At 38.3% G+C, this 22,533-nt stretch overlaps 1 protein-coding gene across 2 annotated transcripts in view; it reads left to right on the top strand.

Moving 5' to 3' along the window:
• The window catches only part of LOC136866262 (uncharacterized), a 445,701-nt gene that overhangs the window by 93,149 nt on the left and 330,019 nt on the right, over positions 1–22,533 (top strand). For both annotated transcript variants that reach the window (XM_067143066.2, XM_067143067.2), the window contains one exon: positions 1,033–1,159. In XM_067143066.2, coding sequence (XP_066999167.2) covers positions 1,033–1,159 — 127 coding nt within the window. The remainder of the gene's footprint in view (positions 1–1,032; positions 1,160–22,533) is intronic.

The raw sequence follows: 22,533 nt of genomic DNA, 5'->3' as shown, positions 1-22,533 counted from the left end.
GATAGTACGGGCATGACTTCCACATTTCTGCGGAGAATTTCTTTGCTCACTGTCGGAGGCAAAACTTCACATGCCCTGATGAAGGCCAATGCAATTCGGCTGAAAGCTTGGCTTTATTATTAAATATATAGAGTGGCTTTAATTCAGTTCATTTATTTCTTTATGTTAATACAATGAGCAACGAAAACCTACGTTCATTAAATGGACCTGAGCTGTTACACGTACAATATTAGATGTGCTTAGTTGGTAGAAGTCTGCCTTGCTGAGTAACATGTGTCGGAGAGAGTTGTGTCAAATGCAATACAGCTGTGTATAAACAAGTATACAAACGAGTAGACTTGAAATGGCATGATCGAATTAGTTGATAGAATGGACCTTGCAAAACTAAAAGGACTTGAGTCAAAATCATAATTGACATCCTGTTTGTCAATAAGGTTCGCGGTGAGCAAATAGGTCTGAAAAGAGAAGAAAACTGAAATAAACGCCCGTGATAAAAAGGAACAAGTAGCTAATCAAAGTTGTATGAAACTTACCCCTTCACGATGCCAAACTATGCACGCGTACCCAGGAACAAACGACAACTGATCAAGCGAAGAGAGAGTTGTATCAGAAGGGCAAGCGGGGTTACAACTGAATTTTAAAACATAATCTACATTTTCACATGAATGATTGAATTAATCAGTTTATCACAACTCTCTTGTATGGAAGAAACCTTTTTATACAGTCATTTTCTAAATTTGCTCTTGTGGTCATGCCTCATATCCTAAGACAGTTTGGAACTCGTAAATTCAGTAGTTTTTCTGTTGTTGATTATACAAACTTGGATAAGCCAATGAATTGCATAAGGTTACAGTTAACTAGTATTTACTTTTAAATGTGATTCCACGTCTTGAACAACTACTAAATAGACCCACAATATGGGCATGTTTTCTATACAAGGTAGTGTTAATTAACTGCTCATATTTCATGATGATATAAACTTTAACAGTAAGTTTCTAATAGAAGGGTGTTTCCTTTCTTCTTTTGTTTCAGGAAATACAGACAATAACTCCTTCAGACTGTAACATGGGAGCCTCTGGTGTACATGTTGCACCAGTGACACATCCTGCAGCTGCTGTCCATAAGGTACAGGAAGAACCTCAGTATGCTCCCACAATGGGTAGGTGTAACACTACCTTTACTTTAGTCCCTGTCATTTTCTTGTATGTGAAATCCCCAAATCGGCCACTACTTATGTTGTTCCCAAAATGATAATGTGACATACCGACAATCGAACACAAGGGTGACAAAACAAATGATGGCACAACACTGCAAACATGCAGTTTCGATTGCCAGCACTACCACAAGAGAGCCTAAAGGCCATCCTAGCGTGAAATCACGCGGACTACTTAGGGTAGGCCTCGACCAAAACACAGGTAACAGGACTGGGATACGATGGAATGTGGACAAACCAAGGTCAAAACAACCTCAACAGAGGGTGGATCGACCGGGCGAGTTGGCCGTGCGCGTAGAGGCGCGCGGCTGTGAGCTTGCATCCGGGAGATAGTAGGTTCGAATCCCACTATCGGCAGCCCTGAAGATGGTTTTCCGTGGTTTCCCATTTTCACACCAGGCAAATGCTGGGGCTGTACCTTAATTAAGGTCACGGCCGCTTCCTTCCAACTCCTAGGCCTTTCCTATCCCATCGTCGCCACAAGACCTATCTGTGTCGGTGCGACGTAAAGCCCCTAGCAAAAAAAAAAAAAAAAGAGGGTGGATCTTGGGCAGAAGGAGCAATTCATGAGAAATACCATAAAATACCGTAAATAGTTTAAACCACATAAAATTTAATGAATGAAGAATGAAAAAAATAGATTGTAACACCCATAATTTCATTAAATAAAAGCAAAATTTATCTAAAATTAATTATTGGGTTAAAAGAAATTGATTCATACACTGAATCATTTTAAAAGAAGGGATCTTCCAAAATCATAGTTAATGTTTTCCGAATATTTTTTTAAAAGGTAGCATTATAATTAATTATAGTTTCAAAAATTTTAAAATTGTGAAAAGGATTCCCATTTTTTTTTTTTTCCTTGATAAAATGAGGTATATTTTCAGTTCCAACTTTTCAGTACAATAGTGCTGTGTTCAGCAAATTATATTACAACATGTTTACATGTGATACCAGTTTCGACACCATATCTGTGTCATCATCAGCCGATCGATCAAAAAGTGTAAGATATGAGAATCACAAGTCAATATATACACATGTAACAAGAAAAGTAGAATGTTTTGCTTAAAAATAAGTTTGTTCATGATTAAAAAGTTCACATTAAAACTAAATCTTTTTCACCATAATATAACACATTTGACAATCACAAGTCAATATATACACACGTAACAAGAAAAGTAGAAAGTGTTTTGCTTAAAAATAAGTTTGTTCATGATAAAAAAGTTCACATTAAAACTAAATCTTTTTCACCATAATATAACACATTTGACTAAGACATTGTAAGTCTTTTTTAATCTTGATGTGATGAGGAACACTTATATTGATGCTAAGTCTTGACAAAGCATATGTTTAAAACATTAAGCAGACACTTTAAAAATCTTAAAACAGCTGTAGTTATTTGTTTGTTGTGACAAGAATAAAAAATGATCACAAATGTGATATGAAGTGGAGTTTGAATACAGTTGACATTCAACAGCGGCTTTAAAATCTATGTTCAGGTACTTCGTGAGGTGGCAATATGTACATGTGGAGGTCCTTTGTGTTCTAGACCAAATTTCTCGGTTTGATGCGGAGCCGGAGTAACCTAATGAAAGTAAACGGAGCCTAATTAGGTGTAAGAAAGATGTTGAAAGGCAAGGAAACAAATAACGTGAGAGACACCTTGCTCAGCATGTTGGGGAGCTTGACGTGCATGGAGGAACTGAACTTGGAGATGTGTGAGCAGAAAGGAACAGAGTCGGAGTAAGGGAAAAAGGAAGGAGGGAGGGACGAGGGAGAAGGAAAAGAGGGGTATTTAAGGCAGGGCAGAAAGATGAGGCAATAGGGGTAAATGACACAAATATGTGTTATGCATGGCATAGAAGATTGAGCCCCGGTTTGAAAACTTGGCATTTTTGAAAACGATGATGAGAAAATCGAAAAGGATATTAGGTTTTTCTGATATGTCATTTAGGTTTAAATTAGGATTGAAGTATTAGTCGGGGTGTATAAAATAATTTTCAGTTACATTCAGTAGAAGGCCTTTGTTTATTGTCTCGAGGATTTCCATGTCTTGTTCTATATTGGTGAAGCTGTGTTTGGAATCCTGTATATGGTGTCCCACCTCCGAGAAACGGCAAACTTACTCCCAAGGAAGGCGAAAGAGGAAACTTGAAAATTTACAAGTCCGCAACATGCCTAAACACGGCATATACACACAAGAAAAAATAATAAAATTTTTGCAAAATCACCCTCACAAAGAAAACAGAAGAAATATAGTAGAGATCACATTACTTAAATTACCCCAAAAATGTTATTTAATATGAGGTAGGAGTGGGACATTTTGATGATATGATGACTAGTAAACACAGTCAAAATCAATGACTTGACATCTACGCAACTCAAGCGTCTAATCAACAACCCTTTCCGGAAGACAATGACAAACTCCTAAGGGTGATGCAATGCATGTCTTATCTTATCAGTACACATCATCTTGTCCCAACAATGATATAACTGTTGTAAGATAACAAGATTAAAAGTTACGAGAAAGTGAATAAATCCATTACGTTAAAGAGAATGACGCCCCAAAAGGATAATAGCACCTTAAATATTCTGTAGAAAATGAATGAGTTTAGTTACGAAAGTAACCTAAGTGTAATAATGTTACCAAGAAATTAGGTGAAGTAGTGCACAGTTGAGCACCTCAAATTTAAATATTAATATTGATAATATATGCTATTAGACATTAGCTGCACTCAGAACAAGTCTTTAAATTATAATACCAGTCAACATCAGCTAATTATGCTGACCACAGGTTTAGTTCTTGTTTTAAAATTTTGAACACATATACAGCATATCACTTAAGAATTTCAAGGGGAACACTTTTCAATTTCTTCAAATATTATTTCAACCGATGAAGCTCTAATTTCAGGCAATTCCCCTCAGTGCCAAAGGTACTAATGACACATCAAGTTTGCGCTGCATAGCCAGTAATGCAGTCCGACATTTTTGAATTTGTATGTACTCTGGGTGCGAAGACGGTTATAGTATACCATCTCGAAAAAAAGGAAGTTTTCAAAATTTACTGACAAAGAGTTTCATTAACAATCCTTACAGGCACCCTTTTTAAATAGTAGCACAACTCACAGTTAGTTCTTAAAATAACATAATTTAAATTGCACAGTGCTAATCACCTAATTGAAGAATGAATAGAAGAAAAAATGACACTCTATTAAGCACAATTTTATGCAAGAGGCTCCATAGTCTCTTCAGCCCCATAGCTAAGGCAGTAACTAGTCATCTTGTCTAGCCAGTATGGCTAGACAGAGTCGCTCCAATCGCTGCCATACTGGGTGGTAACCGGATCCCAACTGCCTGTCCACATAGAGGCGCGTCAGCCAATGCACTTACGATCACGAGGTGGATTCATGGAATAAAAGCAGTAGAAATTAAATCACGTTGTCCAATCAAGTAGATATACATCAGTTAACAAAGTACAGCCAATAGCTATCTTCCAGTTTATGGTGCATTGTTAAATGATACACATTAAATTCCTCACATACTAAAATGTCATAGTTGGTGATAATTATACTGATGTCCCTTCAATTGAGGAGTTGGATGCAATAAAAGCGTATGTAGATTTACGTTATTTTGAGAAACAGAAGCTTAAAGTTTATAAATGTTCTGAGTTAAAAGTAATATTATGAATCAACCTGAATTTTATTTAAAGACATTTAAAACAGCCAGGAAATGTATTTCCCAAAGAATTTTATTGATCTGTTAGCGTAAGACAGAGTTATTTAAAATTTCCTTTTATAGGCTGTTATTGCATGAAGAGCAGGAATATTATATTTTGTCATACACCAGTATTGATCAGGGAGATAGGAAAGCATGATTGCCCACTATAGAGGAACAAAAGTGGCAGTTTATTACATCTCAGTTCTCAAAAATATCTAAACTTACTCAAATTAAAAACAAATTCATTAAAATAATTGTCAACTAAGAAAGGAAAAAAAAAAAAGTTTATTCGTTATATAATATTCACCTTTTTTGTTCTTTATTGCGCAAAGGGCCGAGAGAGGTTTGTTACAGTGTTCTCCCCAATTATGGTATTAGGCTACGGTAATTCCCCACCTTCCCCAACAAATATTTGAAATGTTATAAAATTAGAAATATTGCTTTCTGACCAACTTTTATTCCTATTTTCATTTACAAAAATTGATTCTCTAAACTTAAAAAAATGAAAAGAAACAAAAAGCAGATCACAAAGTATATAATTAGGATTTAGACATTGTATATCTTACTTGTTTAAAATACTTAAATACCGCATCATTGACCAAAATCAGGATGATTCATCTTTCACATGCTGCATTAGCAGACTCTAGGGAATTATTACACACAGACATGACTTTCACATACCACTCAACATTTTCAGGTTTTAAGTATTTCATTAGTGAAAGAACATCAACCCTTTTTTCTGCACTAGCCACAAAACCTCTTTTCCGCTCGCTGACTTCTTCTCCAGCCAAAGAACTGGCGGCAACTTAACGCGCCGCTCGTGAAGCACGCTTCATGCAATAACAGCGTAGCACATGGTACTGATTTTAGTGAGCTCCTGACCTCTATCGGCACCCTAGCGAACTAAGACCCGGACTAGGTTGTAGTGAAGGGACCAGGAAATCCAAAAATCCACGAACCTGCTACGCAGGCGTAGCAGGGGGAGAGGTGATACTCCCACGTGGCGCGTCCCAGGTGGCGGATAGGGGGGTCCTAACCGGCTTGCCGGCGGACTTGAGGGAAATAAAATACTTCTCGCGGACCAAACACTCTACCCCCTGCGGGTGGGGGATGCACATGTAGAATACACCCGCGGTATCCCCTGCCTGTCGTGAGAGGCGACTAAAAGGGGCGACCAAGGGCTGACTGAATTAGAACCATGAAACTAATTTTGAATCGTACCATCACGCGGGGAACACCATAGGTTGCCTGTACTTGCGAGTAGTACCACTAAATTCGGTATGAAATAGGTTTGTGATTAGTAGCAGTTAAAGCCTGGCCTGGTGGATTCCAGTACCCGTGCGTCGTACCCATGTGTGCAACACCGCGGGTCTGGGCGTAGCCTGTGAGTTGTACCACTATATGAGCAGCACCGTGGGTCTGTGTTGCCTGTGATTAGTACCCACTATGTGAGGAACACCACGGGAATACCGGCGCCCGTGTTTAGTACACCTAGGTGGGGAACCTTCTCGGTTTGCGTTGACTCTGAGTTGGGCCATTGTGTGAGACACACCATAGGTCTGCGTTACTTGTACGTATTGCAATACTTGTGATTAGTACCATCTTTTGTGGAACACCGTGAGTCTTCGCTACTTCTGATTAATACCCCAACATGACACATACCATGGTTCTATTTTACTCGCGACATGTACCATTCTGTGGGGCCTTAGACGTGGATTTTGCACCCCCTTTAGACACCAAGCATCATTGTGCTTTATAAGTGGTTCCTTGGTCGGTAATAATGTTATTTTCGATCTGTATTGAGTCCGATCCACTGGTTTTTGTTTGTTTGTTTGTTTGTTTTGTGTTTTGTTGAGTTCCTGTCCATCCATTCATTCTTCATGCCATATTTTATTTTTATTTTGGTCAGTGGATGACTTTGCAATTTTTGTTCTTTCATTTCGTACCATTAGGGGCCGATGACCTTCGATGTTAGGCCCCTTAAAACAACAAGCATCATCATCATCATCAAATCCAAAAATGAAATTCATGCAATAACAGCGTAAGTAGACTTACGCTGTTATTGCATCTAGCTCCTCAATTATAATGCCACAATTATGTTGATTCAACGAGTGATCAAATTCTCGAATGGTTCTTTATAACATCATTAATTATGAAATGTAAACCCGCTATTATATATTTTGGTACTGTTCACTGCAACCTTTCCACCCCACGCCATTTGTCGCATAGAACCAAATGAGTGCATGATAATCCCTAAAATGTCGGGATACCGCCATATAGCACCATACGCCAAGGCGCTTGATGGAAAGGGACCTTTTTAGTCTAGAGTCAGATGCCACCTCATCAGGAAGGAACGAAAAAGAAAATTTTTCAGAAATGATGGGTGAGCAAAAGCTCTTCCGACCGTGCAAGGGTCTACTGCACCCTTCCGTTCCATAGAATCAAACCACCGACCTCCCAGGGCCATGGTGCGTTTGCGGCAAAAGATCAAAGGAAATAAGACATAACTAGCTTAAAGGCATAAATGAACAGAAGGAAACTTGGGATACAATGTTATTTGGCAAAATGACAGGCAGACAAAAGTTTAAATACCTATTTATTGAGCCTTGATAAATCAAATTAATTAAAAGTTGACCCTGAATATTTATAGTATATCAATGTTGAATATGCAATGTCCAATGGACTAAATATCAATTGTAAAATGTCAAAATTTTATTTCTCCTTTACCTCTTTCTTCTTCCCGACATGATGATAAATATTACATTATAATTTGTATAACATACTTTGTTTTAAAAATCAGAAATACCCTTATAAATGCGACGGTTATCATTAAGAACTTTCTTCACTATCAGAAGAAGCAATTATTTATACAACAAAAAAAAAATTGAAGATAACTTGAAGTGGTCACCTAGCTAAATTATTTATATTACAAAAAGTAAACAAAGAATAAGTGAATGCTAGTCAATAAAATCCTAATCAAAATAAAATGACTGATGTCGGGTCCAGAAATCGAACCCACATCCCAATGAATCCACTGACAAAAATTACGAAAATAAAACTCGATTTGTCATCCATATAAAGAGTGAAACACAACTAAAAGAATGTATAAAAAAAGGAAAATATGTACACATAATATGAAAAGAAACAATAAACAATATACACATGCAATTGGCTGTAAAAAAAAAAAAATTATGTGACAACAAAAATCCATGGTTGCCTCAGAACTCGAACCGATGATATCCAGGATGGCATCGACAAACGGGTCTATAAAAACTCCCTTTCTTAATTAATCATAGGGTCAACAAATAAATAATACTGGCGTTCCAGTTGGTTAAATATTATTATAAAATCTTACATGGAAAAGTAAAAGAATCCTTTAAACTATAATCGGTGTCGCGCTGCCTTCATTCTAAGTGGAATAGCTCGAACAATACAGTATACAGTAATCCCCAACAAGGGGCAAGCCTTCTTCCGACTCCCCTCCCCTCTTGACGTCAAAGCCCTAGCAAATAATGGCCTGTTGTGGCAGAAATATCTTTTCAACATCTCAAGGCGAAACCAAATCGTTTCCCTTGGAACACATATTTTTAAATAATCTCATTTCATTACGTATTCTCATATCAGATTTCCAAAGCTCCACTGGCTTATTAGTTCACTGCCTTATCACAATTCTTTAACTCAATATCAGGCCACCTTTTATCTTATCATATTCACATCCTCAGAATTAGAATGACCAGGTTCGCTTCCATCCGATTACAGAATGCAGCCTAGGTTTTTCCTACATTTTAAACTCAAACCAATAAAATAAAATATGGATTTTAAACATATCCATAATGTTATTCTCATATATAGAAAGGGAAAATATTCAACATTAAAGGAAAACGCTAATCTCAATAGGAGGGCGTTTGTTCGATGTCCAGGCGTGTCACAAGTTACGCATATAATTAATACAGCCATCTACAAATATTATCATGCAAATTACGTGAAAATAAGAGTGCCTTCCTATCCTGATGTTAACAGCCGATAGTCCATTTTTGCAAGCATAATCACCATGCATTATCATAATAAGCTTGGATATCACGTAAATAAATTATACAAAATTACGGCTTGGCTCAGTGCCAAAACAAATCTACATTCTATTACTTTTACCTAATCTAAGCACTCTCAGACTAACTAATATTTTATCATCACGTCAATTACATGCATTACGTAAATTATATATATATTTAAGCCCATGGAGTAGACTATTAATTCCATGAAATGAACATTAATGAATATGAAGACCACTCACAAGTTCTCTCTCTAATTAAAAAAAAACATGCAATTTACATGTCTAACCTAATTTACGTGATCTGCATAATGAATAACCGTGCATTTATTAAAAAAAAAAAATTTCATTTTAGTACTTTCATCATGTCGTAACAATCCAAGGTTCGGGTCCTGGAAAAGACCCTCATTTTCCCTTTTTAAGCTTCCATGGTGTTGACGTTGGTCACGGGTTCATGTCCATTGCTACTACCGCTGAGCGCGTTCATAATCCAATGGTTATCTTCTACACTTATAACAGCTTTTATGAGATTAACACTTGTTGCGTCACTTCATCACACAAAAAAATACAATTATAACACTTTAATGAAATTAACACTTGTTGCATCATTTAAAAAAAATACAATTATACCGTTCTTGCGGTCACATAACTTCAACTTTTTAAAAAATACTATTGTTTGTAGACAATGATAATATTCTCAAAGAGGTAAACTGTATATTTGCAGTCCCAAACACTAAATAAATCAGAACACCAGCAAACTGTGGTTCTGCTTTGGATCCTTCGCGTCGAGTGGAAACTGTTGTCATCACCGCTATTCCTTTTGTAAACTTTCCCCCACTCATGCAAGAGACAGTGGCTAATCCCCACAACTTTTTTAAATTAATAGTTCCACGTGTCGTATGACATCGGTAATACACTCAAACGTGTGACTCAGATTCTTAAGTAGTCTGGTTATGTGCGGAACCTGGATTGTTCGGCCATTTATTTAAAATTAATTATCAAAATAATGCCCCTACAATGTCCTCTATGAGAGTGCTGCATACAAAGGAAGCGTCCTGACGCTTAACGTGTTATATAATGCAACGATTGCGTATTCTTCCACACGTTAATATATTATAAAGAATTGGAATTTTGGCAGGTGTCTATAATGAAATCAAATAACATCCCGAGGTTTCCCATATTAAATATTGTGCATGTCTCGAAATCTCATCATACAAATGCAACTTGCGAGCTGGCAACATTGTGTTTCGGCCATTTTTTCAACGGGTGAAGGTATCATTATCGATTTTTCTGGCTTGACATTTTCTTCTCTCTCTCTCTATCTGTGTATTCTTTTAGTTAAGACGGAGTGGTGTTTAGCAGGCTACAAAGGTTGTGTAAGCAGGTGCAACCTAATGCAACTTTTTGTAACAAGTACGAGGGAGCTTTACAAAGGTTTTTCACTGCCAAATAATTAATAAATAAATATGTACATGACCGATAAGGTCACATTACGGAATTATGTTGTAACCCAAAGCACACAAGCATTCCATTTGACGGTCTTTGTCCTTGCATGCTACATTCTCCGTTACGGTAGTTCTTATCCTCTTCAGGAGCATATTTCATTTCCTTTTTGGTGCGCATTTCACAATTTCCTAAATCAAAATTCCCTTACAAATATCTCTTCTTTGACCTGTTCCTTAAGTAGTTTCCCCATGAAAGAGTAAAACATTGAATGATGCTTTCCGATGCTTGTTTATTAATGATGTGATAATCTTCTCTTATATTGTTAGTGTGCTGATGATTGTGTAGAGTTGCTTAATACTGATTCCACTTTAAGTGGCTTGAAAATTCAAGTTATTGAACGTGCTATAATGTCCTACCTGATGTTGACAAACACAGAGAGACAAGAAAATCCCCAACTGTAACAGCTTCAAAATAGTATCAGTTTCAATTAAAGCTCCTGGCCAAGTTGTCATTTTTATTTTTATTTGTATTATCATTTGTTGGAGATTTGATCTTCCACTCCTGTATGAATCTCATAGCAACACTGAAAAATGTAATGGTAATGTTTGTTAAGTCTGTGTCATTACAGTCTTCAGGTAACATCCTCAAAATTAATTTAGACAATAAAGAAAAAAAATCTTCTGCCTGCATTTAAAGTATACATATGTTATGCTGCTAGAGCAGCATTTTGTGGCACTTCTGAATTAATTGAGATGTGTTAGTGTTTCTCATAGATTGTCTAAGAAGAATGCAAGAAGTTATTGGAATGGTCACCTTTGGCATATAAACTGACTAAAGGAATTTCTTGTTTCAATCCAAGTGTAGCCAAGCAGCCACTACCTTTGAGCAGCAAGTGACTAACCATACTTTAAATTAAATGCCTTTGTTGAAAACGAATGGATCTCAGGTAGTGAAGCTGATCATATACTGTACAAAGGGAATTCACTTCAGTTTGTGAGAATGAAACCTTCCAATAAGTAGTGAATTCTTTGTCTTCGATAAATGAGAGGTTTAATCACTTTTGGCACTGCAATGTTTTGCTAAAGATAAATTAAAAGAAAGAAAAGTTGGCTTAATTTCTGAAAATGATACTGATATTGTTTCATGGAAATGTTTCACTTGAATGTGGTTTTTCTGAAAATAAAGAAATTGTAGTGAACATGCTATAAGAATCCTTTATAGCACAAGGAAGATGCTATTTCACACCTCAGTGGAATTGAAGAGGTCTTTATTAAAAAGAACATTCTCCATGTTCCAAAGAATGCTTATGCATTGTATGTTCAAAGCACTTCATAGCAGACTTCTATATAACATATTATTATATCTAAGCCTCTCGTGTGTCCCAACTGGACGTTTCTCGACGAAACAAATCTCCAAGAGACAGACACCTGCAGCATTAAGTAGGACTAAACCTAAATGTCGCACACTTCAGATAGGACAACCAGCCAATCAACACATTTCTGCTACTCAAGACCAGTAAGACCAACCTTCCGGCAAACCAGCCATAAGATAAACTTCTTCAAGTCACATGATTTTCTCTGCCCTAGCTAATCACAGTCTTCCATATCTGTCACATGTGGCACGCCGTTTCCGAAATTGTGGCGCTCAACATTGCCGTACTGATGCGTTGAAAACTGTTGGGAAACACGCGTCACGTTGGGCAAACCAGCATCTTACCCAACTTTCTCTATATTTAGTTCTCTTGCGTAACCAAGATTTCCCACTTTCGGCTACAGAATGCCACCAATTTAATACATAGTTCTTACAATGCCTAAATAATGTTTATGATACAATATATATATACATACAATATTCCTACAATGAAATAAATGTTACTGACAACACAAAATAAATACGTAACCTATACCATGGCGTAAATATTCCTGTAAATACAAAAATTGACTTGATGTGGGGTTGGAATTTTGTACGTTTACAGTACTACTCGCATGAAAACATCAGTCAAGATACTGCGAGATTGATATAGTATGAATAAGCTGTAACTAACATGTTATAATAAGAGTACAACATTTAAACGGAGTAAATCAAGAAGGTATTCAAGGTCATTCTAAAGGTCAGTATACTCGCCACTTTATTTGCTGGAAGAAAGCTATGAGCTTAGTTTTGCTCATAGCGCCGTAATCACTGTCGGAGTCATTTGTGTTTATTACGATCCATTCAGTGGCATTTACGTTCTCTTTTCTTCCATCTCAGTAAAGTGTTTTACACACACTTCTTCGACGTTGAGGAGTCGTTAGTTCGATCCCTTCCAGCAGAATTTTTCTTTTTTTTCTGCAAGGATGAAAGTTTTGTTCTGCACCACATGGCCCTTTACTTGGCTTCGCAGACTTTCAGTGAACAGCGGTACAAGGAAGTAATCTTGAAACTTGCCTTCCCGATTGAAGTTGGATATCATCTACCTGATATTTGCTATATGAGACCTTAACACACTTCCCCTCACTTCTCCATCCTTTACCTTCCTCCTTACACTCTCTCGTCAGCGGTCAGTTGAGCTGTAGTCTGTGTACAATCAGCAGTGACAGTACTACCGGAGGTGAGTCCCACAAAACACATTACTCATACACTTTTGTCCAGCATTGGTTCGCAAGCCCCATTAAGTTTCTTCTTTGCTTTTTCTTTCAGGTGCTATCTTCTGCAACCTGTATTGGCACAATTTACAAATTTATATATAGTTTACAAGATTCTGCAAATGTCAGTTAACCACACCTTGTTTTCAAATTTCTGGAAAATGATAGAAGTGTACAAATTTAACACAGGCAATCAACTCTGTTGATGTCCTCTCGAGAAAAAACTGGAGATGACTTTGCTTTTGCTTTTTTAGTTTGTTCAAACCCATCTCCCAACTTAAACAAAATTTAATTTGAGATGGAGTTCAGTATTGTTGGTTTATCTGTATTTGAAAATTACGTTGTGATATAATTCACTTAGCAGTGTTTGAGGATCCTTAGTTTTGTGATTCTGTATTTTCAGGATAGTCATGTGAAACCATGCATTGAATGAAAATCCACAGCCTGTTTCCAGTCATTAGACCGGGTGAGAAATGGAATGGAGCCCCCATCTAGCGGCGAGGATACAAACTGTGCCGGCTACCGAAGCCTGTCGCACTCCTCTGGGGCAATGATTAATGAATGGCTGGAATGAAAGATGACAGGGAAAACCGGAGTACCCGGAGAAAAATCTGTCCCGCCTCCGCTTTGTCCAGCACAAATCTCACATGGAGTGACTGGGATATGAACCATGGAACTCAGCGGTGAGAGGCCGACGTGCTGCCGCCTGAGCCATGGAGGCTCTCGGGGCCTATACATTCAGGAAAATAAATGTTCCCAGTTAGTGGAAAATGTTTTCACCACCAGAATGTTTTCCAGCAGGGTGGGAGAGGTGGTGGTATACAATTTCTTATTACTGGACTGTGTGCCAGAAGCCTGGATTCAATTCCAAACCTCTATGCAGAGTTCATATGGTGTGACGGCATATGATGCAGTTGATGGTGATTTGTCCATTGGATGAGGACTTTGCAACATTAGCAGACCCCTTGGTGTTGTTCGAGAGAGTGGGCTATTTGCCGACACTGGATTTCACCCTGTCCCCATCTCATTATTGCAATCATCATCTCACACACAGACGCGTAGGTTGCCCATGAGTGTAATCTAGCTTGGACCAGGCAAGCCGAACATGTCCTCATATACTCCCGACAGTCATCATCATAATTTTCATTTCCCATTGTCCAGCACCTGCCAGGTCGAGGTGTTGATGGCACTTCTCCACCATTACCTCTCCTTCTACCACTCCTCTTCAGGGGACTCATGAGTGAGTTTTGAAAATCTGAAACTACTGGACGGATCATTTTGAAATTTTAACCATAGGTTGATATGCCTATAGTTAGGACACATTCTGAATTTTAACTTGATTGCTCAAATACTTTTGAAATAATAAAACATACATACATACATACATACATACATACATACATACATACATACATACATACATACATACATACATACATTATCATTATAGACTGTTATGCCTTTCAGCGTTCAGTCTGCAAGCCTCTGTGAATTTACTAAACGTCGCCACAATTCTCGATTTTCAACTAGTGTTGTGGCCTCATTTAGTTCTAAACTTCTTATCTTTAAATCGTTAGAAACGAGTCTAACCATCGTCGTCTTGGTCTACCTCTACTTCTCTTATCCTCCATAACAGAGTCCATTATTCTCGTAGGTAACCTATCCTCCTCCATTCGCCTCACATGACCCCACCACCGAAGCCGGTTAATGCGTACAGCTTCATCCATTGAGTTCATTCCTAAATTAGCCTTTATCTCCTCATTCCGAGTACCATCCTGCCATTGTTCCCACCTGTTTGTACCACCAATCATTCTTGCTACTTTCATGTCTGTTACTTCTAACTTATGAATAAGATATCCTGAGTCCACCCAGCTTTCGCTCCCGTAAAGCAAATTTGGTCTGAAAACAGACCGATGTAACGATAGTTTCGTCTGGGAGCTGACTTCTTTCTTACAGAATACTGTTGATCGCAACTGCGAGCTCACTGCATTACCTTTATGACACCTTGATTCAATCTCACTTACTATATTACCATCCTGGGAGGATACACAGCCTAAATACTTGAAATTATCGACCTGTTCAAGCTTTGTATCACCAATCTGACATTCAATTCTGTTGAATTTCTTACCTACTGACATCAATATAGTCTTCGAGAGGCTAATTTTCATACCATACTACAGCTGAAGTTATCTGCAAAAGTGATAGAATCATTAAAATGTCCATGAAACTGGAGAACACTAAGTACACCATCATACAAGTGTATGCCCCACAGACAGGCTGCAGTGAGGAAGACAAAGAGAAATTTCGGCAAGACCTGGAAGATACAGTTAATGAAGAAAATATTATTATTGGAGATCTAAATGCGCAAGTTGGGGTAGACAGACTTGGGTATGAGAACATCATTGGTCCACATGGATTTGGACAAAGGAACCCAGAAGGAGAACAACTATTAGATCTGTGCAGAAGAAATGATCTTATAATCAAAAATACATTCTTCAAAAAAAGAGACAGTCACAGAATAACAAGGTACAGTTGGGATGGCTAGTATAGAACATTGATTGACTACGTAATCACAAATAAAGATGGTGGCAGGTACATCACAAATGTAAAGGTCATCCCTAGTGAAAGCATGGACAGTGACCACAGATTGTTGGTAGTAGACTTCAAACATAAGACAAATGAAACGCAGAAACTTATTACGAAAAAACCAAGGATTAAAACTTGGAAGTTGCAAGAAGTCCAAATAAAGGAAGAATACAAACTAAGGATTCAACAGAGTTTGCCGAAGTGTGAAGTAACCAGCGTTAATGAAGAATGGAAGGCCTTCAAAGACACCTTTGTGGGAGAAGCCAAAAACCTATGTGGAGTTACAAGTTCTATCAAAAGAAAAAAGGAGACACCATGGTGGAATGATAGAGTGAAAACAGCGGTGAAAGAAAGAAACCAAATAAAGAAGGCACTGGACAAGGAGAAACAAAAACAGGGACAAGAACGAAATGAACAAGAAATACAAAGACTTCAAGGAGTATACAGGAACAAGAAACTTGCTGTAAAGAACATTGTAAGGGAAGAAAAAGAGAAGAAATGGAATGAGTTTGCAGACAAACTGGAAGAGGACAGTAGAGGAAATATGAAATTGCTATACAGACTAGTGAAAAACAAGTGAAGGGATCAAGAGACCATAAAAGCAATAGAACGTAATGATGGAACTCTGCCACAAGAAGAGGGAGAAATTAAACAAGAACTCAAAATCTATTTCGAAAAGCTGCTGAATGGAGATACAGAAAACATAACAACGGATAGAGGAGAGCCAAGTCGAGCAACCACAACTGAACCACCAATTACATGGCTTGAGGTTGAAAATGCGCTCAAGAGCATGAAGAAAGGAAAGGCAGTGGGCGTAGATGAACTAAGTGCAGATATGCTGAAAGCAGCGGGAGTTCCAGGAATCCAATGGCTCTATAGACTGCTCAACAAGATATGGGAGGAAAATACTATTCCTGAGGACTGGAAGATGGGCATCATTGTACCTCTGTTCAAGAAAGGAAGCCGACGAGAATGTACTAATTACCGTGGTATCACACTACTGTCTCATGCCCTGAAAATATTGGAAAAAATAATAGAGACCAGAATCAGAGATATTGTTGAACCAATTTTGGAAGAAGAGCAGTATGGTTTCAGACCAGGAAGGTCAACTACAGACCTTATATTTGCAATTAGGATGCTAATGGAAAAATACTGGGAGAAAAACAAGCCTTTATTCCTAATATTTTTGGACATTGAGAAAGCATACGATAGTGTACCAAGGGAAAAAATTTGGCAATGCATGAAAGAACTTCAAGTGCGAGATAGCCTCATAGACAAAGTGAAAATGTTGTATAGTGGGAACAGAGGCTGTATTCAAGTAGGATGTGGTTTGTCGGACTGGTTTGAAACAAAGAGAGGAGTGCAGCAGGGCAGCTCATTGTCACCACTTCTATTTATTATTGTAATGGATGTAGTAATGAAATCTATTAAAAGGAAAGAACATGGAGATATCAAAGCCTTCACATTTGCAGATGATGTTGCGATCTGGAGTGACTCAGAAGATGAATTGGGAGAGAGAATACAAAGCTGGAATGAGGAGTTTAAGAAATATGGTTTAAACATCAGCAAGACCAAGACGGTGGTGATGAAAGTGTATGGGGAAGGAGCAGAACCAATAGTCATGTTAAATGAAGCTCAACTGGACAGCGTTCCAGTTTTCAAATACTTGGGTAGCGTTATATCAAATGACAACCTAGCAAAACATGAGGTGAACAATCGAATCAATAAGGCAACACAATTCTACCACCAGGTAAGACACCTGCTGTGGGATGAGCAAATACCCATGAAAACAAAAATGACATTGTACAAGTCCTATTATACACCAATTCTTACATACAGTCTCGAAACCACAACACTGGCCAATAGAGATAATTCCAAACTTCAGGCAGCTGAAATGAAATTCCTACGCACTATGATCCAGAAAACCAGGAAAGACAAGATTAGGAATGAGAAAATTAGAGAAGAAGTAGGAATAGACAATTCTCTCCTAAATAAGATTCAGATATCAAGACTGAAGTGGTTTGGTCACATGAAGAGGATGCCAGTAAACAGAACTGCAAGGAAGGAATTTGACAGAAAGGTAGAAGGAAGACGACCTGTGGGAAGGCCACGAAGGAAATGGATAGATTTAGTTAAGAGCGATGTACTGCTGAGAGGTCATGATTGGGACAAGTTGGTGGAGGAAGAATGGTACAAGGACAGGATGAGATGGAAGAGGCTCATATACCACACCCGGGAAACTGGAGACGGTTTAGGATGATGATGATGATGATGATGATGACTCATTGCACCTATTTTCAAGTTCCAAGATATTAGACTGCAGGCTTTCGGCACAATCTGCCATTAAGACCAAGTCGTCAGCATAGGCCAGACTGCTTATTACATTTCCACCTAACTGAATCCCATCTGCCATTTTATATCTTTCAGTAGATGATCCATGTAAACTACGAACAGCAAAGGTGAAAGATTACAGCCTTGTCTAACCCCTGTAAGTACCCTGAACCAAGAACTTATTCTACCATCAATTCTCACTGAAGCCCAATTGTCAACATAAATACCTTTGATTGATTTTAATAATCTACCTTTAATTCCATAGTCCCCCAGTATAGCGAACATCTTCTCCCTCGGTATCCTGTCGTATGCTTTCTCTAAATCTACGAAACACAAACACAACTGCCTATTCCTCTCGTAGCATTTTTCAATTACCTGGCACATACTGAAAATCTGATCCTGACAGCCTCTCTGTGGTCTCTCTCTGTGGTCTGAAACCACACTGGGTTTCATCCAACTTCCTCTCAACGACTGATCGCACTCTCCCTTGCAAGATGCCAGTGAATACTTTGCCTGGTATACTAAACAATGAGATACCTCGATAGTTGTTGCAATCCTCTCTGTTCCCTTGCTTATAGATAGGTGCAATTACTGCTTTTGTCCAATCTGAAGGTACCTTACCAACACTCCATGCTAATTTTACTACTCTATGAAGCCATTTCATCCCTGCCTTCCCACTATACTTCACCATTTCAGGTCTAATTTCATTTATTCCTGCTGCTTTATGACAATGGAGTTTATTGACCATCCTTTCCACTTCCTCTAGCATAATTTCACCAACATCATTTTCCTCCTCCTCATGAGCTTGACTGTTCGCAACACCGCCATGATGATTTCCTTTTACATTGAGAAGATGTTCAAAATATTCCCTCCACCTCTCCAGTGATTCCCTGGGATCTATTATGAGTTCACCTGAATTACTCAAAACACTGTTCATTTCCTTTTTTCCCTCCCTTCCTAAGATTCTTTATTACTGTCCAGAAAGGTTTCCCTGCTGCTTGACCTAGCCTTTCCAGGTTGTTACCAAAATCTTCCCATGACTCTTTTTGGATTCAACAACTATTTGTTTCGCTCTGTTTCTTTCATCTATGTACAAATCCCTGTCTGCCTTGGCCCTTGTTTGGAGCCATTTCTGATAAGCCTTCTTTTTACGTTTACAAGCTGCTCTCACTTCATCATTCCACCAAGATGTTCGCCTTTTCCCATCTTTACACACAGTTGTTCCTAGGCATTCCCTTGCTGTTTCTACTACAGCATCCCTGTATGCCACCCATTCACTTTCTATATTCTGAACCTGCTTACTGTCTACTGTTTGAAACTTCTCACTAATCATATCCATGTACTTCTGTCTAATTTCCTCGTCCAGGAGATTTTCTACCCTTATTCGTTTGCAGACAGATTTCACTTTCTCTACCCTAGGCCTAGAGATACTTAGTTCACTACAGATCAGATAGTGGTCTGTATCATCGAAAAATCTGCAGAAAACTCGTACATTCCTAACAGATTTCCTGAATTCGAAGTCTGTTAAGATATAGTCTATTATGGATCTGGTACCCCTAGCCTCCCATGTGTAGCGGTGAATAGCCTTATGCTTGAAGAATGTATTCGTAACAGCTAAACCCATACTAGAACAGAAGTCCAGAAAACGCTTCCCATTCCCATTAGCTTCCATATCTTCCCCACATTTACCAATCACCCTTTCGTATCCTTCAGTTCTATTCCCAACTCTCGCATTGAAATCGCCCATTAGCACTATTCTATCCTTTCTGTTGACCCTGACCACGATGTCACTCAATGCTTCATAAAACTTGTCCACTTCATCCTCATCTGCACCCTCACATGGTGAATACACGGACACAATTCTTGTCCTAATTCCTCCAACTGACAAATCTACCCACATCATTCGCTCATTTACATGCCTAACAGAAACTATGTTGCGTGCAATGGTATTCCTGATAAAGAGCCCTACCCCAGACTCTGCCCTTCCCTTTCTAACACCCGTCAAGTACACTTTATAATCGCCTATCTCTTCTTCGTTATCTCCCGTTACCCGAATATCACTTACTCCTAGCACATCCAAATGCATCCTCTTTGCTGACTCAGCCAGTTCTACTTTCTTTCTTCCATAAGCCCCATTAATATTGATAGCTCCCCATCGAATTCCATTTCGTTCGCCAAGTTGTTTCCAAGGAGTCCCTCGCCTGTCAAATGGGAGTGGGACTCTGATACTCCCATAGGTCCGAGGCTGGCTTAAAGTGTTCTGAGCTCGGTAAATTCATGAAGCAGGATGGTACCCAACTTGCACATAGTCCAAGTGAGGATCTCTCCTCTAACGGGTTATGGACCACCGGTGAATTGTATAGTCCTAGCCGCCTGAGCACAAGGAGGGCCACGACTCAGAATATGTCCGAGATGCCCACTCCCATTCCATAGCAACTGGTGTCCCGACTCTCAGGGCCACTTACTAGGCCACTCAGCCGTTGCCCATGGTTCACAAACAGGACGTGACTACAGTAATCCACAAGCATGAACCATAATAAAACATTATTATCAAAAACACTGGGTCATAAAAAATGTTCCTTGCGATGGAGTTTTCACTCATTTTCATTCATACTTGGTAAACATATCCTAAATAGATGCTTAATTAGAAATTGCTTTTGAATTTGATGTGCCTTTAATATGAGGGTCAGCAGAGAGAATCAAAGTGATTACATTTATGTTTTGTCAAAAAATCAGAAATTATTTATATTTTGAAAGCACAAATAATTCAGTTATTTTTCACTGACATAAAAATTAAGAGCTAATTATAATTTTCGTACATATTTAAATATCCAAACCAAATTTGAACTAAATAACTTGAAAACTGCAATACAGGGAGCTTTTTTTTAAATCATAATACCTGTAACAAAAATCATTTCATGAGAAAACAGCAAATAAAGTTGGGTGGTTACTTAAATCAGAACTGCCCTGCACCTTATCTACAGCTCTCAGATCTCTTCAGCCTTTCTTCTAAGGACATATTTTGCAGTTTTCTCCTTTTCCTTGTAGTTTTCTCTCCTGGGTGCTCCTTTTTCTGCCCTGACGAAGATGGATATGATCACGTTGCTCACTGATCTTCAGTGAAGAACTTGTCATAGGTTCTTGCCTAATGTTGTGCATCACTTCAAATGTTTTCACACAACACAACCCATGTTAAATTCACTCACTGCTTTTGTAACTGCTAATTCCAGCTTCTACTTTGAAACGAATACCTTTTAGGGCAGTTATGCCAAATAATGCTATGGAGACTCTCATTAGCATTTTGAATTTTCCCTCTCATGCACCTCTCCGGCAAGGCATCTGAGGCCAATCTCGGTAAATAGGCAGTATTTTTCCAACAATTTTGAATGAAAACTTGGTTTTCACACAACTAATAGCGTGAAGTATCAAACCAGGAATAATTAGGCACACTCCAAACAATATTACCCTTGTCACAGATCAATATACACCAACAAATATTCCAAGAACAACCCACATGGAACGAATGTCAACAAAGATTGTTAGGAAGTAACTATAGTATTTGAATAAGCAACTCATTTATTTACTAGTTTCTTCTATTTACTTCATTACTGATAACAAAGGTATATTGGACGGCATAAAGAAAATTAAACTCTGAAACTAAAAGAAATTATTTCAATATTATATGACAGAGGTTATTTCATTCCCATGTATAAAAGCTTATAATTTGACTATCATTGTAAAATATGAGAATTTTCCGTTTGTAGATGTCAAAAGACACTTGCATGACCATTTCCGCAAGTGGATTTTGTGGTAACTTGTTAGCAATGACATGGAAAACAAAATCCGGAGTGTTTCAGTACATGAGACAGGTAGGCGTGCCGTGCTTAGGTATTTAATAATGACGCACAAACATCTTTAAATCACCGCCAGGGCTTCAGAAATGGCGCTATGGGAAAAATTTCAACATTTCTTTTTTTAGAAAAAGGTTTGGGCGCTAATTTTCGGCAAAATTCAAAATTCTGTATTTTGGCCGTATTTTTATGAAAACTCACTCATAAGTCCCCTTCAGTAAATGTGTTCCAGTCCAGTCTTTTTCTTATACTGTTCTTGATAGAGTCCATCCATCTTGCCCTGGGGCTCCCTCTTACCCTCTTTCCTTCTGTTTTTGCCTCCAACACTTGTTTTGATATCCTTCCCTCCTCCATCCTCATATCATGTCCAAACCATCTCAATTTATTCTTCTCCATCCTATCACTTTTTGGACTTCAACATTTCTTACTTGGTCTCTCCTTGTCTTCCCTACCATACTCCTCAGGAACTTCATCTCACTGGCCTGAATTTTACTCTCATTTCTTGCTGTCAAATTCCAAGTCTGTGATGCATTCGTAAATGAAAAAACCTACAACCTGTTTTCCAGTCTTTGACCGGGTCAGGGATGTAATGAATGAATCATATATAGGCTGTTATTACGATGGGGTCGCCACTCCCAAAGTGATATATTAATGAATGATAGATGCTAAGAAATGAGAATGGAGAGTGTTGCTGGAATGAAAGATGACAGGGAAAAC

The sequence above is a fragment of the Anabrus simplex genome, chromosome 3 (assembly GCF_040414725.1).
Source record: "Anabrus simplex isolate iqAnaSimp1 chromosome 3, ASM4041472v1, whole genome shotgun sequence".
In the NCBI taxonomy this organism is placed as follows: domain Eukaryota; kingdom Metazoa; phylum Arthropoda; class Insecta; order Orthoptera; family Tettigoniidae; genus Anabrus; species Anabrus simplex.
The sequence above is the reverse complement of the archived record's forward strand: the minus strand, read 5'-3'. Positions and strand labels throughout refer to the sequence as shown.